General features: G+C 49.8%; 1 protein-coding gene across 4 annotated transcripts in view; it reads left to right on the top strand.

Annotated features, from left to right (window-relative positions):
- Positions 1–326: 326 nt before the first annotated feature.
- Positions 327–18,007, top strand: part of ARHGEF12 (Rho guanine nucleotide exchange factor 12) — a 66,812-nt gene continuing 49,131 nt past the window's right edge. For 2 of the 4 annotated variants that reach the window (XM_042832217.1, XM_042832215.1), the window contains exon 1: positions 327–697. In XM_042832217.1, coding sequence (XP_042688151.1) covers positions 666–697 — 32 coding nt within the window. In that variant the 5' untranslated portion in view covers positions 327–665. The remainder of the gene's footprint in view (positions 698–18,007) is intronic. The other 2 variants (XM_042832218.1, XM_042832216.1) reach the window with 1 other exon arrangement.

The following is an 18,007-nucleotide window of genomic DNA, read 5'->3' as shown; positions in this document are numbered from 1 at the left end:
TCGCGGTTCGGCCCCGCTCGGCGCAGCTCCGTCGGGACGCGCCGCTCCCAGCCGGAACAGGAGGGGCGCGGCTCGCTCTCCGTCTCGCAGGAGCGGCAGGACTTTGCCCGCAGCGCGCAGGCCGAAAGGAGAACGGAGCCATCCCGTCCGGGGACGTCGGAGCTCGGCGCCCCGCCGCGGCACGGGCCGGGCATGGCCCCGAGGGCCTAAAGGCGGCGGCGGGCAGCGGCCCAAACCCCCCCGCCCTGTCCGCCCCGCTCGGGCCGCCGGCGGGCGGGGGGTCGGGGCGGGCGGCGGCGGGCGATGGGCGGCGGGAGCTGAGCTGAGCCGAGCGGCCTGCAGGGCGCAGCGCACCGGGCTGCTCCTCGCGGGGGGCATCGCGGGGAGCGGCTCTTGGCTTTTTTGCTGAAGTTTTTGTTTTTTTCCTCCGCTTACTTCCGCGGGTTGGATTCTGAGTGCGCGAAGAGTTTGGGATTCTTTTACTTTTTTTCTTTTTTCTTTTTTCCTTTTTTTTTTTTTTTTTTTTTTTTTCCTTTCTGAACTGCTTCTCTCAGTGCACGCCTCCCCCCGCAGCGGGGTTGCGGCGGGGAGCCGAACCGCACTGACAGCCCCGCCGTGGTCGTACCATGTAAATTGGATAGCACGAGCTCTGGGCAGAGGCTCCAATGAGTGGCACACAGCCCGCGACCACGGACAGGTCAGTACCCAGGAATCTCTCCCGGTTCGGGCTTTGAAACGGGTGACAGGAAAGTGGGTTTGCAGGGATTGCTTTGGGACGTGCTTCGTGTCCTGCTGCTTCAGGCTGGAGAAGAGGAGGCTCAGGGCAGACCTTATCGCTCTCTATAACTACCTGAAGGGAGGTTGTAGTGAGCTGATGGTCGGCCTCTTGTCTCGTGTGACTGGTGATAGAAGTAGAGGGAATGGCTTCAAGGTGCGCCAGGGGAGATTTGGGCTGGACGTCAGGAAATATTACTGCTCCAAAAGAGTGGTCAGGCACTGGAATGGGCTGCCCAGGGAGTGATGGAGTCACCGACCCTGGAGGTGTTCCAAGGAACGTTTGGATTTTGTGTTGAGGGATGTGGTTTAGTATTATTGGTGATGGGTGGATGGTTGGACTGGGTGATCTTGGAGGTCTTTTCCAACCTTGTGATTCTGTGATTCCAGCTCCTTGCTCAGCATCTCATAGCATTGCAGCAACCAGCGCTGGGTGCTGCCTGTGGATGTGTAGCCATCCCTGCTGCAGCCGGGGTCAGCCCAGGTGAGGCTGCACTGCCCAGCCCTGGGTCCCATCCTGCATTCTATGGTTCTCTATGGAGCAGGTGGAAAAATGCATTTTCTGTTTTGAGGAAAGCAGCTTAAATGCAGTGGGGAACCCCTGTTGCGCTTCTGAGGCAGAATGATGGGAGTGTTTACGTCAAGGAGCTGCAACAACTTGTATTTTTCAATACTTGCAAGCAGAGTTTCCCTTTCACAGTGTTTCTTTTTGTGCTTGGTGTGAACATGTCTGGGATGAAGGCCTGAGTTCCTGAGTACCTCCTGGGCACTGCGTGGCCTCCCCAGCAATGGAGGGATGGGGCTGTGGGTGCCATGGGGAGCTGTGGTGAGCTGGGAGCCACATCCAAGCTTCACGTTTATCTCTTCTGATGGATTTTGTTCTAGGAGATCACCTGGAAAAAAAAAAACCCAAACACTTTGGAGGCTTTTATTTTTGTTGCAGCATATGTGTATGAATATTGGCAGTGTGTGTTCCTGAGCTGCAGGGTGCTATCAGGTGTGTAAGGTTGCAGGGCACCAAGGGGAGCACTGGGATTCTCACAGCCAGAACAGCTGAGCGGTGCGTGAGGATGGGGAGCTGAACTTGTTTGTTGGTAACAACAAAATACTTTCCATTATTGGATTGGAACAGACAAATTGAAAACGGAGCACAGACCAGAAAGAAAAAAAGAAAGTCTCCATTTCCTTTTGTTTTTGTGTTCAGTCATGTGCAGTGCATGTTTGTGTTTGGTGCTCTGTGGGGACTCTGGCTCAGAGGACCTTTAAGGCCAGGTGAGGAGCTGCTTCTACAGCCCCAGCATGCAGTGTTGGGCAGCTCCCAACCCCAAGAAGCCCCCAGATCTGGGGGAGCTCAGCCCTGCTGTCCATTCATTCCCTGATGCAGCTTCCAGAGCTGGATTTGGTGCCTGTGCCTCTGCTTGCCTGTTCTGTGTTCCCACAGCATTGTGCAGGGTCTGCGTGGAGGCATTTTTCAGTCGCTGTTGTGTCGGTGAAAGCTTCCTTCCTCTTATGCCCAACATCTGTATTGCCTCTTTATGTCTGGCTCTCAAGTGTGGAATGTAAAGCAGGTGCAATATAAATAAACCCGGAGCTTCTGCTGTCATTAGAGCCACACAAGTCATATGATGGCTTTAATTCTCTTTATTTATCAGTGACCTTCCTTGGTGCAGCCAGGTTGGGAACTGCCTTAAAAACACAACAACAAAACTCAGCTTGCATCTGTGCCAAAGGTGTTCTGAGCATAACGAGGCAGTGCAGGCCTGCTTTTTTCTCCACATGAGCTTTACATGCTTGGCTTTTAGATTTATACAGCTGCTTAAGACAGCAAGTGCTTCCTTGTGCACCGCTTTGAGATGGCATTCATGTTGTATGGGTTATGTGGTTTTGGCACTCCCATCGCCCAGGTTGCATTTGTCCCATCCTTAGTGTGTGTTGTGTCTCCTTGGGGGTGGTGTGATGTATGGCAGTAAAGTACACATAAATCAGGAGGAAAGCAGAAATGGCCATTTCTTAGTGCTTCTCTGGAGGTGCTGTGATGAATGGTATTCTCATCAACATGGTTTCTTTTTTGTCTCGTGGTGTTTTCTTCTTTTTCCCAGTGGATCTCAGTATCTAAAACTGCTGAAATTGTTTTCTCTGGGTATTAAACCCAGCTCGTGTTGATCGTGGCTGTGCTGTTTCCCCAGGTGGGGCTCTGTTACACAAAGCAGTGTTTTTTTTCTTACCTCTTCTCCCTGCAGCATCTTAAGGTTGGAGGACAGCGAGTGTTTGGGCACTGGGTGCAATCCCAGGTGTTAAGCACAGAGCCCACAGATGCTGAGGCTTCTGAGAGCATCACGAGGCTCAGCAAAGCCAATGGAGAAGCATCTGATAGAGGCCATTCCTGATCAGCTCCTCTGCTGCTGGAGAAAGGTGATCTTGTAAAGTAGTGCTAGAGATTAGAAATGAGTGCGTGAGCAGAAAGTGGCCCAGGATGGTGGTGGTGTGAGCAGTGTGGGGCTCTGAGCCCTGACGTTCACTTCCCCTTCTCTCAGGATGTTCTTTGACTTTCTCAGCTGTTGCTTTTTGTAAACCCGCTGCCCAGCAGGCCGTATCTCGCAGTTCATCTGCAGCCTCACTGCCCTGACGCTCCGTGTTTACAAACACTTACACCCTCTTCGTTTAATATCCTCTTTGCTGCGCTGTGTTTGTTCAGAGGGAGGCATTCCTCTTAAGCCAGTAAGTCTTGGGGTGGGCATCTGCACTTGAGCTCTTTAATCGAGGAGGGGAAAACAGGGCCGTTGAGGGGACTTACAGCAGGTATCTCAGGTAGGTCAGGGGTTGACAGAGCCCCTGCTCTTCCACTTTGGATGTAGGAGGGATTTGCTGTGCTCTTAGCCTGCAGGTTTCCACTTCAGTTCGGCCCCATGCTCCTGTCTCGTTACCTAGGCTGCATTTCTGGTGCTGGGGTTGCAGCTGAGGTTGAACTGCACTCTGAGATCCCCACGGAGGGTACAGCATTGGGCTGCCAGGGTCTGGAGGAGAGCTGTGTGCTGTGGTGGGGCTGCCCCACTCTGCTGCCTTGGGGCATTGCAGCCACAGCCAGCCACGCATGGCGGGGTGAGATAAGGGCTGTGTGCTTTGCAAGGGCGTGCTGAGCTGGGATGGAGCACAGCCATTTGCAGGCTCTGGTTGGCTGCTGAAGGATGATCAGCCCGCTGCTGCTGTATCCTGTTATGACACTGAAGAAACATTTGTATGCCATTTATATATATATATATATATATTTGTCTCGTAGTTAGCTGTATTTCTTCCTGTAACCGTTCCAAACGTGCTGCAGAGTGCAGCAGTTGCTGGGCTGCAGGACTCGCCCCTGCTGCTGAAGCTCTCTGAAGGAAAGATGCTCTTGGAGCATCTCATGGGGCACTGACGGCCCTTCTCATGCAGTTGCCTCGTTTTATTCCTAACAGCCTTGTAGTTTTGTTTGCTATGGTTGAAAAACAGGAGAGGTAGAATTCACACATAATTAACCCGGGGAGGCTTTTAATTGCTGATTTGCTCCTCACTTGGTACTAAAATAGGTCCTAATTGTTTCTTATCTACTGAGATGCACTTTCCCTGTCTGTGGCTGTTTGTAAGACCCCAGTGTCATTGGGACTCCTGTGACTCCTGGTGGGGGAAGGGCTCCTTTCCATCCCTGGAATAGGAGGAAGAACTGGAAAGGGAGCTGCGCTGCTGCTGAGTTGTTACTGGGTAGCTCAATGTTATGAATGCACATTTACTTAGAAAACTTAACAAACTCTGTTTTGTTTCCACTGAAGCTGCCTGAGGTTTGCTATTGGCTGGGAGAGAAGCAAACGCTCTCATTTGGTGCTGCATAATTTATGAGGCTTTTTACTAGAGACAGGAGTTGAGGTGAGCTTGATTTTCTAGTTTTGAATAGAGCTGTGGGCGTCGTGATGATTTGGGTGGAGGCAGGAGCAGCATTTCGTGGCAGCCCCATTGTATAACTCTGTGTGCACACAACTCCTGTTACAGCGTTCGGTAGCGTTTGGGGTGTGTAAATCAGGAGCAGCACTGGATGTAGGCTGCTTTGGTGTCAGACTATTGGAAATCTTGTTCAGATCCACAGCATTTGGGGCCCAATGGATACACTCAGCAACAGAACTGCTCCAGAGCTGAGCACCATCCTCCTATTTGCTCCCCAAACTATTGCCTATCATATTGCAAAGCAATGGGTCAGGATCTGAGTATAGGCAGCCCACCTGAAGGTAGTGCAGAGCACTGCTCACCTGTACCAGTTGTTTTAAATACTTCATAGCTGTATCCCGAGATCTTTTCGGGTCATGGCAGGGAGGGAATTCAATGTTTTAAGCACTGGGCATGAATGCTGCCTGGTGGGCAGTCAGCACTGCTGTCCCACAGAGCTCTGCAACACCACCAGCGGTTTTTGGCCATTTGCTCTTCCTGCTCTCAGCCTTCAGCCTGCCCTGAAGTGATGTTTGCTTTGGTCTGGAGTCTGCACTGTCTGCTCAAACCTCTAGGTGGTCCTTCTGGTCACTGGGATGCGTGCTGGCCGTGCTGCTTGAAAGGCAGGCTCAGGCTTTTGCTTTCAGATCTCTAGCCCGCAGGTTTCTCACTTAATACCTCTGTCTTCCCTCTGAAAATTGTTAGCAAGAGAGTGACTGATGCGTCCCAGTTGAACTTTTAGGCTGGGTGACCTGAGATGCTGAGGTTCCCAAACATCGCTCTGTCTGAGCACTCTGACTCTGCTCCTGGTGTTTTATCTCCTTGGAGAAAGGCAGATCTTTCTCTTGCAAAGAGAGGTGATACTGCATTGTGTCCTATTTTGCAGCCTGGGTAATGACTAGGTTTAAAGAATGGAAATGTTGGTACGTGTCTCAGCTTGATTAAACGAAGGGTCAGGAGCTGGGATATGGAGAGTGCCTGGGCTGAGAGTGAGGCCGAGGGAAGGAGCAGCAAAGTTATTAGTGAAATGAGAAGGGATGAGAAACCTGCGGTGTCTGATGAGGAATGTATGAAGGGTAAAACACACGGCAGGATACCGAGAAGTACAAAATAGGAACAGCACTTCTAGAGAAAGGCAGGAAGAACCAAGGTTTGCTTCTTTAATTAAAATAAATACGTTAAAAGGGCAGGAAAAAGCAGCGTCCTTATTTCATGTTTAAATGTAAGCATAATTATAAATAGCATAAACAAAACAATGTGCAGACTTTGACGTTCACAAATGGTCTCCTGGACATTGCATTGTTCGTTCCCTGCCTCCTTTTTGGGAGCATTCTCAGTATTCTGTCTGTTGCAGGGCAGCAGGCAGGAGCCCTCCCTGTGCCCATCCACAGGGCTGTGGAGTAAGAAGTGATGCTGTTTACATTGGTTGGCAAATGCTTAAAACTGATCTGCAGAGCTATTTTGAGCTTTGTTTTGACAACGCTGAAACTCAGCTCGGTGATGTCAGTCGGTGAAGGTGCTGGGTTAAATTTGCACTGGCGAAGTTAATGAATGGGGGTTGAACATGTGAGATGGAAAAGACCCTCAGGCACAGCGTGTGAGTTCCTGTATTTGAAATAATTTGGTTGTAATCTATCTGAATCGCTGTCATATTTGTTACTTGGATGCTGCAGTGTCCTCCTGGAGGTTTGCTGTGTCCATCCCTTACAGCACAGTGTGTCCTGGCCACAGCTGCTCCTGGGCCTGGGTTCATTTCAGGCCTTGTGTAAAACAACCCTTTTACGATCAGGGCTATATAAAAGATAGGAAAAGCTGTGTGACCCGACCCAAAGGGCCAATTTTGGTGATTCTAACCAAGTTGTGGTGTTAATGTTGATCCTAAGAGAGAATCCCAGGGTATGGGAGCTCTTGGTTGTTTGCAGCTGGCAGAGGAAACGTGGCTTTCAGGGCAGGACTTGGGTTGGCGTCTGTCTGCTGCTCCTGAAGTTTGCCCTAGAAGCCTTCAGAAATACTGGTGGAAACCAACTTGTTGTCCAAGTCCCGTTCCTCCTGGAAACCGTGAGCAGCAGCACAGCTAATCCTGTTTATGAGAAGCTGATTTTGAGTTTATTTGTAGGCTGTGTTTGTGGTATAGCAGGCGGTTATTGCTGCAAGGAGCAGCAACCTGTGCAGGGCGAGGTGCTGGGATCCTGGAGGAGGGCTGGAAACAAACATTTCCCAGTCTGTAGGAGAAGACCCAGCTCTGTAATAATGCACTAGGCTGATCCAAGAGAGGCAGAGGATCGAGTCCACCACTCCCATAAACGTGCAAGCTTCAACCTGCAAGCCTGCCTGAATATCTGATGGCTGCTGGAAGGCTTTCTGCTCCATTGGTGGCTGCTGGGGCAGCGTGCTGGCAGCGTGCAGTCTGCTCACAGCACTGCCTGGCATGGGGGCACTGGGGGCTCTGGGGACATCCTGGTAGAGGGGGGAGTGAGATCAAAGCTGCTGGGAAAGGGAGGAGGATTAGAGAATGGAAGGAGGGGAGCTATAATGAGCAAGGAGAAAAGGAAATAGGAAAAAGCTGCAATGCAAGACATGAGAAAGTCAATAGGAAATGAGTGAGAGGGATAGAAATGGGAGAGCTGATGGCAGCTGCCGGATATGAGAAGGTTTCCTGCCTGCCACTGCCTTCTGGAGGCACACATCAACAGCACAGGGCCAGGAGCTGCTGATGGAAGGAGAGAACTGCCAACCGGAGGCAGGAGCACAGCCGTGCTGACTACAGGTTGGTGGTGGGAGGACCTCTGTGATCCTGAAGGGGCTGTGGGTGCTCAGGGCCTTCTGAAGCCGCTCTGGTTGGGGCAGCAACAGTGGTAGGAGCTCCGGCCTTTTTGCTGGGGCCTTTGGAGCAGGAGGTGTGGCTCTGATCCCTGCAGATAGGACAGCTTTTTCCGCCGTCTGAAACATTATTGTGCGGTGTCCGAAATTAGATGATGACTTCAGCCAGCAGTAAGTTGCCATTCTTGGGTTATTTCAGATTGAAAAGGGTGTTTCCCCCTGCTGCCACGGGGCGTCCAGCCATCCGACCTGGTCAAAAAAGTCAGGGGAACCGTGATAGGAAGAAGAGGAATGAATTAGTGTGATGTGAACTGATGGGCAGCGGTGTGACGAGGAGAAGAGTTCTTAGACAGCTGAGAGGTCTTGGGGCTGGCAGTGTGCTGCCGCTGCCTGCTGACACACAGCAATAGGCTGTGGTTTGCCCTGCGCAGTCCCTGCGGTTTGGGCTGCCGGAAGTGGTTGGTGTGGGTGCAGATGAGATCTGAGCAAAGCAGCACTCCGTCGTTCTGGCTGATGGAGGTGGTATGGGGACACAGCGGGAAGAGCCGTCTGCAGTTGTTGTGGGATCATCTTTGTTGCTGTCGGTGTGCATTAGAAGGATGGAGTGCAGTCTGAAGGTGCTGGTAACACCGCAGCAGCTTTCCCTATGAGATGCAGAACCTGCAGCAGCAAAGGGAAGCACCTGGTGGTGCTGCAGGAAGGGGCGCTTTGCTCTGTGCCCACCCCAAGGCAGATGCCCAGCTGCAATAGCCCCTCCTCAGCAGCAGCCCTTTGCAGAGTGCTGGATAGCCCCAAGTTTTACACTCTCTGAAGTTCTTTCTGTACAGTGTTCAGCTCACTCGTGCTGTGGAAATAAACCAACCGTAATACATCCGAAACAAAACCCCCCCAAAAAGAGCAGGCATGCTCTTCATGCTTTTCTGTTCATCCAGTGGGAAGATGGAGGAATGTTGGTGCTCGCTTTAAACTCTGGAATTTTGTTTACTTTGGATGTTATCCAGTGCAACTTCAGCTGTATGTATGGCATAGCAAACCTTGACCTCTCCCTTTTCCTCTTAGTAGGCTTATTATCAGGTTTTGCACTCGTCTGAGACGTTAGCTGTGCGTTTTGGTGCCTGCACCTGTTCTGTAGTGCTTTTGACTCCCACTCTGGAGCTGAGTCTGTGGCTGCATTCTGCCTGCAATAACCCAGCTGGTTCAGGCCAGGAAAACACTTCTCTCAGCGGCGTGCAGTCAGGGAGTTGTTGCTGCTCTGGGCTTGGTGCAGCGTGATGCAGGGGATTCCCACTGCCCTGGGCTGCTCACACACAGCTGTGCTGCAGTTCTGGGCCTGGGACAGTCTGCAGAACCTGCTCCTTTTCAATGTGAGCATTGGGCTGCAGCTTCCCTCACCTGCTCCCTCCCACAGCACTGATGCTCTTGGCTCAGGAAATGGCTGTAGGAGCAGGGGACATGCCCAGCTTGTGGGGTGCAGCAGGGCTGGGGAGGAGGGTGTGTGGAGCATGCTTGGATGCAACACGGAGGGAGCTGTGCTGTCTGCAAGCATGGGTGGCCTTCAGATGGAGCTGATAAGAGGAGCAAGCATGATGCTTCTGTAGGTAAGCTGCACGCATTCGTTGCTTAAATGGAAACGATTCTTTTATATATATATATTTGAACAAATGTTATCTGAGAAGCGACTGCAGTTATTGTGTTGGAATCAACTTGACTGTTGTCCCTGCAGAGCTGAGAGCTCCTGCAGGGCTGCAGCAGTGCCCAGTTTGGGGTGGAGATGGAGAAATGATCCGGTTATGCTGTGAGCTTCACCTCTGGGGGCAGATGTCCATAGCAGTGATGCTGCACGAGCAGCCCTGCTCTGGGATTTCAAAGCAAGAGGCAAACACGTGCTCTTATGGTTCCAATGTCCAAGCCCTTCATTTTCTTCTGGCCCCCTGCATGGCATGCTTGGGGCAGGGTGAGCCCTGTGAATAGCCCTGAAAAACAGTGTTCATTATGAGCTGCCTGGAGGGCAGAAGGGGAATTGTCAATAGGACGGGCTCTGAAATAAAATGAGTTCTGGGGGAGCTCGGGCAAAATGAGCCAAAGCTCACAGACAGTGTCTGGAATAGCATGAGCTCTGAGCGTCAGTGGCTGTGTGTCCCTTGTGGTGCTGAAGCAATGGGAGTGAAGTAGGTTCCAGTGCACTCGAGGAATGGATCTGTGCGTTTTCAGAGCCTGGGGCTGTGAATGCAGGTACTGATGCTGTGGGTTTGGTTGTTTTCTGCTGTCAGACATGAGGAGCACAGGGCTGCTGACATGAGCACCGTAGTGCTGAGTGCTGTTGTGTGAGACTGACGCTTTGACACTGTTTGTATCCTTTAATTTTGGGGTTGCATTGTAGTGTAAAGCCAGAGAGGGATGAGAGCTGCATTGCTGTGAAACGAAACTGCAGAAACCTTTGGAAAGAATGAGTCAAGCTCTTTTTCTTCCTGGTTCTTGATATGCAGTTTATTAGGCCTCAAAGTATTTATTGCTGCAACCTTCCTGCTCTAGAGCACACCATGGCTGGGTGCTATGGGCTGCTGCAGCCATGCTCTTGGATTGGGTTTTGCTCTCATTGGATCATAACACACCCACTGTGAATGGAGCAGACCCAGCCTTAGAAAATGGAGTGTCCCTGCTCTTGTTTCTCTCTCTTAGCAAAATGTGAACTGTAGAATAACCTCTTCGTCTCTCTCTGTAGGTTGGTGTGCTGCTTTGGCACTGCTTCACGTTGGGATTTGGTGACTGACGTAACTTGTGCATTTTGGAGCTGTTTTTCAGCCACCATTGCAGGCTGATGGGAATTGGTTAAATGCACTTCAGTGGCAGGATAAGCAGAAATTGTTTATATACGCTGTTCTAAGATGTTGAGTGGCTTCTAAAATTGCTCATGGTAAAAGATCAAGGAAGGAAACTGTGTGACCTTTAAATGAAGCTCCATATAGCCTGTTTTCCTACACCAGAAGTCAGCGCAGACAATGAGAGATGGAGGGAATTGGGGCTCATGCTCATGTGGTGCCTTTTGCTTTTTGCTTTTGCAGATAGGTGGTTTTTTGTGTGTGTGTGTTAATTTTCCTCACAGATTTGGCAGACATGACAGCTGCCTGTGAGCTGTGTTTGCTTCGGATCAGTTCTGAGCTTGGGTTTTGCCTGGTGTCCTGTGGGTGCCCTGGACTCCGTGCTGCGAGTCCTGAAGCTACACACAGAACATAAGGGCATCTGCTGGGGCTTCCCATCCTGTGGCCAAGCCCCTAAAAGCTTTCAGGCAATTGTGCCAAACTGCTCTGAATCCTGAAAGCTTGCAGATCTTTTGGCTTTATTGCCCATTGCCGGCTTTCAGTTGCATCATATATGCTAAGTATCCATGGCTTGCTTTCTGCCCTGTACGGATTTCAGATGGAACGGCTGCTCAAACAATCTGGGGTGTGCTTGTCCTTCAGTGATTGTTGGCCTGCTCTCTTACTGCAGAAACAATTTCCTGTTTCTCTACCTCAGTTTCCTATTTTTCAAACCGAGTTACGGTAATTGAAGGCATGTTCCTAAGGAGCTGAAACAGCTCAAGGTTTGCATGTGGGAAGCGGTTGCTTTGTGGAGTTATTGCTTTACCTGCTATAAGCTCTCCTGAAATTGCTCTGCGTGGCAGAAATTCCTGGGGGGAGCTTCTGTATGTCTGACTTCCACTGCCTGTTTTGCTATATGCTGTGCTGCAGAAATGCGTTCTGAACTTCTTTGTTCTTCCAGCCGGAACTGCAGAGCGGGGCCAGAAGAAACCAAAGCGATGTGTTGGCTGTAAGCTGCAACAGCTTTGGGAGGTGGGGGGTTGAGCTCAGTCCTGGGGGAGCTGAAGGGCAGAGGTGCTTTGCGTGCTCCTGTGCAGCTCCTGTGACACGGCAGCTTCTCAGGAGCTCTTTGCATTCTGGAGAGCAGCGTGCTATTTTTGTGCAGGGGAGCACACAGCTGTTTCTCAGATGCATGCAGGTGATCTGGTGGGCTCTGTATTATTGCAGTGTGCTGCTGAAACATGTGAGGTTTCTTGCGTACCTATCCTTCCACATCTACTCTCTCAAAATAAGAAAAAAGACAACCCATGGCTGAATAGTCATCTGCAAGTTCCTGTTTATTTAAGGTGGGAAGAGATGCTTTATGTAAAAAGACAGAGAAACCAACATCCTGAGCCCATAATGGGCTCAGGGTGCAGAAAGCTTGCTGCTGTTGCACGCCTTTAGCCCCTGAGACCACAACTGATGTGCAGGGTGATGAATACCCTGAAGTGATGTGCAGGGCGGTTCTTGCAGCTGCTCAGCACTCTGTGGAAGCTGAGAGCTGCTCCTGGTGGCAGTTTGTCGCAGGGATGTGGGCTCCATCCGTCTGTCCATCCATCCATCCTCTGGGGACCGCTTCGCTTCCGCTGGATGGAGCTCTGGGAAGCGGATCTTTTCCCATGTCTGGCTCTTTATTGGGGTAAAGGTCTGTGAATTCTGCATAAATATTTACCGTATCCCATCCTAACCAGCTGAGAGCTGCTAATGCTGTTAGTTGACAACAAGAAGAGCTTTGCTTATTTTGTTTGCGGGTGTGTGGCTTGTACGTGGGCAAGAGGAAATGTGTTCCTTAATCGATAGAGTGTGAGCGAAGGAATAGGGGCTGCAGTTGGGGTTGTTTGACAAAGAACAGTGGAACAGAAATAGGAAAATCCTGGAATGTTAAACCTGGAACGCAAAGGCGGCGTGCTGTGGAAGCACTGAAATAACTTCAGTGTCTTAAAGTTTTATTATATGGGTTAAGTGAGCATCTGCTGTTCTTTCCTGTGTTCTTAGGAGGTGTTTGGCTGTTGTTTTTATTTAATGGTGTGGGAGGTACCATCGCCATTCCCTGTTTTCTCTTTCCTCTGCCATCTGGGACTGTAGAAACTCAGGTAAACATAGAGCAGGGACCCATGTTTCCAGCCCTCGCCATAGCCTTGCTGTCCCTCTGCTTGCTTTTTTGGTCCAAGACTTATTTATTTTTTTTTCCAGATTGTTTTCTTCTTATGTCCTGTGGCTGAGAGAGTATGGAGGGAAGGAAATCTGGGAAATCAGAGTAGGAAGCGAGATAGAAGCTTCCATTCCTGAGCCTTTCTTGTTTTTACACCATTTCCTGGCAGCTGCGTTGGGTTGTACTTGAAAGGAATGCATTGTGTTGCTTTTCCCCAAAATCTGCAGATAAAACATCAATCAAAATTAATAGTCTAAAATTATAAGCCAGACAGTGCAGCCGGCAGTGAAGCCTTTGCCTGCAGTGATCCTACTTGGGTTATAGTCCTGTGTTAGAATCAGTTGTTAACATGCCCATCCTTATTGGGAGTGAATAAGAGCTCAAGTGCCAATGGGAAATAAATGATATTTCCATGTGTCAATGCCAGGGAGGGAGTTGTGATGCTTCAAGGGACTGGAAACATCCCCTCTGAGGTGAAGGCACAGCCCAGCCCTGCAGTGTATCCAAATACTCCCTGCAGATCTGAAAAGCAAGCTAAGGCAGGGGAATGAGTGCATGAGCAGAAGCAGGGAGCAGACAAGGGCAGGAATTGCTGTCTTTGGCTTCCTGTCTGCTGCGTAATTGCAGCCGTGGTGCAGCTGTGGCTTTGAGGTTCTGTTTGGTACCGGCACGCATTGCGTGGGGCAGCACAGGAGGGACGTTTTGGTTCCCAGGATCTGAAGGATTGCTGTTAATACAGTGATTTGCTGCGGATCGATCCTTATAACAGTGATAAGGGAAGGGGGATGAGTTGTATTAGGAAACAGCAATTGAAACCGCCGAAGGTGGGATGGAAAATAAAACGAGACAAATGGTTTTGTGGCAGAGGGTACCCCAGGAATGACACATGTGAGCACTGTGCTGCCTGGGGCACGGCTGCAACCTTGGGAAGATTTACATTAATCAAACACAAGCGGACAGCGTAGCGTGAAGAAATTTCTATCCCGCTAGCAGCGCTCACAAACTTCATTAGCTTATTGGGGCAGAAAAAGAAAACAGCCCCTTCCCCCTGCACTCCTTTTGCCCAGGGCTCAGCCAGCCTGCTGCCCCTTGCTCTGACCTCCGGGCTCCTTTCCTGGGCTGGCAGCAGGCGTGCTTCCCTTCTCACCCATGTATGTGTATATATGCACGCAGCTATATCTACATACACGTGCACATAAAAGCATATGTAAATATACAGCAGTGGATACGTGTGGCATGTATACAGGCTGTCTATCTCCAGTGCACACAGCTCTGTAAGGGTGGATGCTGCTGGAGGAGGAGGGGTTTGTTCCATCCCAGCAACGGAGCAATTGAGCAATGCTGCTGGAGGATATGTGAGCATGGAAGGAATCGGAGAGCTCGCAGGAGGAGAGGTGTGTGGGGAGGGCTGGGTGGCAGCGTGCTCCCCCTGGACGTGGGCCTTTGGGATCTCCCTGTGCTCTGAGCCTGGCTGGTGAACCAGGTAACGTGGAATCTTTGTTCCTTTTCACATGAATGTGCTGGAAGATGAGGGGATAGTTCCTTGAATGCCGAGGAGAGAGGAAGAATTTTTCTTTAAATGTGCTGGAAGAAGAAGGGAAAGAAAGGTTTGGGTTTATTCTCTCGTGGGGCTTTTTGTTTTCGTTCTATTTCTAGCTGCTATGTGAACCTCAGTTCCTCTTTTATATTTTCATTGTAAAAATGGCCAATTAAATACGATGTGATGAGAATCTGTGCCTTGGTGTCTCAGCTCAGGAACAAAGGTTTGGCAGCAAGAGAGCAAGCCCTGGGTGCTGTCACCCCTCCTCTTGGATCCCAGTGCTAGATCCAAGTACCCCCCAGCCCTCTGCATCTGAGCAGAACCTCCTGGCTTTCAATGAATGAATGTGGTTTTGATGAGCTGACATTTTATGCATGTTGATATGACATACTGGCGTTGAGGAAACCATCTTTGAGATATTTCTTTTTGTGCTGAAAATGATTTTTGCTGATCTTTTCCTATTTTGGGTTTAATTGTGTTGGTTTGTTTTGTTTGTTTGTTTTGGTTTTTTTAATGAAGCAAACAACATTGGTAGGGAACAGTCATAACGCTGCTCTGAGCTGTGCTCTGGTGCAAAACAGAGGCTGTTAATACAGCAACAGAGCATTGGGAGCCTCCTCCCCATTAGCAATAGTTTCCGTGAAGGCAGGGGTGTGAAGATGTGAAAGCGTTGAGGTTTGTTATCACTGCTGGGGGTTTTTGTTGTGGGTGGTGTATGTGTGTGTGTGTGTGTGTAATGCACATAAATCTACACGCAGACATTTTTATGGTGAGAAGTGCCCCAGGCAGCTCAGCTCCATGCGTGGAGGGCAGCTTGCTGGCACCGGTGGCAGTGGGTGCTGGTGGTTCTGTGCCATGGGAAGGGAGGAGGCTCCCGGCTTGGTTGTGGGGAGGGGAGGGGAGGGAGCAGAGCTGATAGCAGGACGCCAGTAGCTCAGTGAGCTGTGCTGTGCTGTGCCACGTCCCGAGGAGTTCCGCTGCCATCGCCTCGTGACGACCGGTGGGTTTCCTAAATCAGGGCTTTCTTCTATTTTAACAGAACCAGGAGGCAAATACTGACACGCACGCTCGGAGCCCTATTAATAGCCGTGTGTTTGACTCAGACGTTGCTCTCAGGATCTTGAGCCATTTTACAAGCTCAGTGGCTTCGCCGTTGTTTTTTTTTCCCCTTCCATTTTCTAGCTGAAGAAGCAGGGCTCGGTGGTGTCAGCGCTGCTGCCTGCTGCTCCAGCCCTTTGCAGCTGTGGGCTGCAATGCAGGGCAGGATGCAGCACCCCGGGGCACAGCGTGCTCTGGGTGTCACTGTGAATGCCATCACTTCTGCTGTGAGCATGGAGTAGCTCTGCGCTGTGTGCTCTGCAGGTGAGGCCTGCGCTTCAGGGGAGGAGCACAAAGTGGGTTTGCATCTCATAGAAATCTCCCCTTTTTTCTCAGTGAAGTAAATAAGATTATAATAACGAGATTGAATTTGATTTAATCAGAGATTAATTGATGTATACAGGCTGTCTATCTCCAATGCACGCAGCTCTGTAAGGGTGGATGCTGCTGGAGGAGGAGGGGTTTGTTCCATCCCAGCAACGGAGCAAATGAGCAGTGCTGTTGGAGGATATGTGAGCATGGAGGGAATTGGAGAGCTTGCATATAAGATTTAAATAATGAGATTAGCCTCAGTTTCGGTCAGTAGCATAGCCGGACTCTTTATAGTTCAGTTTACATCCCATGTTTTCTCTTTGTGAGTTGCGACCAACTTCTTGATACGCAGTTGAATTTTCCATGGCTTCTTTAAAACAGGAGCAATACAAGAGAGAACAGTGCTGAAGCAGGCAAAGCAAAATGTTCAATCAGTTGCATGTTTATAATTCAGTCTCGGGCAGTTTGGGCTCCTGATGTCACTCTCATTTTGTTACCCACAGTGTTTTACATCTACGTTAGTAAAACTTCACCTGGAGAATGAGCTCCATTAGGAGCTATGAGGGACTGAGAACTAGCAGTACACCATTCAGGTTCAGCAACAATGTGGTAATGATTTCTGTGCTATGGCTTTCGTTTAATGCAGCTTGTATATCCAATTTTTTCTCACTGTATATTGGGCCACTGGGAACACTTTGCCTTTGGGCAGGTGAAGATGTATTAGCTGTAAATTAGTTTATTGCAGCTGGCAAATACTTGGAAGCTTTGTCTGCACATCCCATGCGGAATGGGTGTAGTTTGGCCAAAGGTTCATGACTGGGTGGGAGAAGCAAAGGCTGCTTTTTGGTTGAGTGTCTGCTTAGCACAGAGCTGATAGATTCCTGGTTTTGATGAGCTGGCAGGTTTGGGGCTTGAGATGTTGGCGTAATGTTTCCAGGCAGTAAATGCCCATTATCCTTTAAAAGGAGCTGACAAGAGAATCAAAGGTAAACTTGAGTCACGTCATGGTGCTGTTTTTGGAGCTGATGTTATTCATCCTGACCTTTTATACTGTAGGAGTAACATGATGACACTACTGAATGGTACAGTAGGTCAGGCAAACTGATGCGAGCATTCCTTTTAAATACATAAACTCATCAGTGAAGGTGTTGCAGATCCATGCACAGCTGTTAATGTTTCTGATGTTTATTGCAGGTCTGTTTTAGCAGGAGTTGGGGTATCCTAACGCTTCCTTGTGCAGCAGCTGGAAAACAAGAGCTGTTCCTTCCTGGTATCCAGAACCTGGGAGCCAGTTGTTCTTCCAGAGGTGCCGTGTTCCTGTGCCAGGCACTGTGCTCACTCACTCCCCAGAAATGCAAACTCTGGGCCAAATATTCAAATGTGGCTCTGAACCTTGCACAGAGATTTGCAAAACTTCAAGCTGGAGCATTGGAGTTAGTGCTACAGTATTTTGAAAGCTACGTCTCCAGTTGTATTGCATGCGCTGCCTTGGTTTATTTTTCTTTTTCTGCTCCCTTTCTCATTGCTGTCTTTTGCTGGTTTTCAGAAGTGCTTCCACACTGGCCTTGCTGCTGGTTCCACAAGCAGGAGCTGGGTATGGCATTAATAGGGACCTGGGCTGCGTGCCTAATGAAATGCATTAGGGCTGGGCAGGCTGGGAGCGATCTCTGAGCCCTGTGTGTGCGTTGGAAGTCCCAAGGCGCTGCGTAGCGTTGGGTTTCCACGCTTGGTTTAGGAAAATAAAATGGTCTGAGGCAGCGCCCGTGTTCCTTTGTTTCTTTCTTTGATTTCTGCGTGCTTCTGCCCAGGGAGCTGCTCCAGACTCCGTGTAGGAGGACGGCTGGGAGGGAGGCGGGGAGCAGCGCTGCTTCCAGCTCTGAACTGCAGTTCCTGGCAGGCAGAGCAAACATTGCATTTCCCCGTCATTAGCTCCAGTTTACGGAGGCAGGTTGATGCTGAGTGCCGCACCCTGTCTGTGCAAGAACCCGTGCTGCTTTATTGCATTCCTCTGCAGCGGAGCAGGCTGTGGGCAAAGGGATTTCTAGGTGATTTTCAGGAAGGGTAAACCTGAGAAAATCAGAACATCCCCTGCTGTGTTTTCTTCCCTCAAAGAGCTCACATTGCTGGGATGATACGAAAACGGGGGCAGAGAGGCTATTGGAGCTCCGCTGAGGTTGCTGTGCCTCGCTGATCTCAGCTCCCTTTCTTCCCTCAGGCAAACTTGAGCTCTGAGTATTTGCCTATAGCCTACTGAAAAATAATTACATAAGAAAAGTGGGTCAGAACTCCTGGAATCACAAGGCTTGACCTTTCTGCTAACGTGTGTAATGCAATGAGACCTTGCAGCGAATGAACAAATCATGGGCATTTCTTCTTGGCGGAGCACCAGGTTTTTGCTTATATTTTTCTTATTACATTTTTTGAAGGTCTTTTAGAAAATATGTAGAAAAAATCTACATATGCTTTAGTACTTGTAGTATTCTTTTTTTTTTTTTTTTTTTTTTTTTTTTTAAATTTAAA

The sequence above is a fragment of the Centrocercus urophasianus genome, unplaced genomic scaffold, assembly GCF_019232065.1.
Source record: "Centrocercus urophasianus isolate 14NV4802_14NV808 unplaced genomic scaffold, USGS_Curo_1.0 seq_37, whole genome shotgun sequence".
Classification (NCBI taxonomy): Eukaryota; Metazoa; Chordata; class Aves; order Galliformes; family Phasianidae; genus Centrocercus; species Centrocercus urophasianus.
The sequence above is the reverse complement of the archived record's forward strand: the minus strand, read 5'-3'. Positions and strand labels throughout refer to the sequence as shown.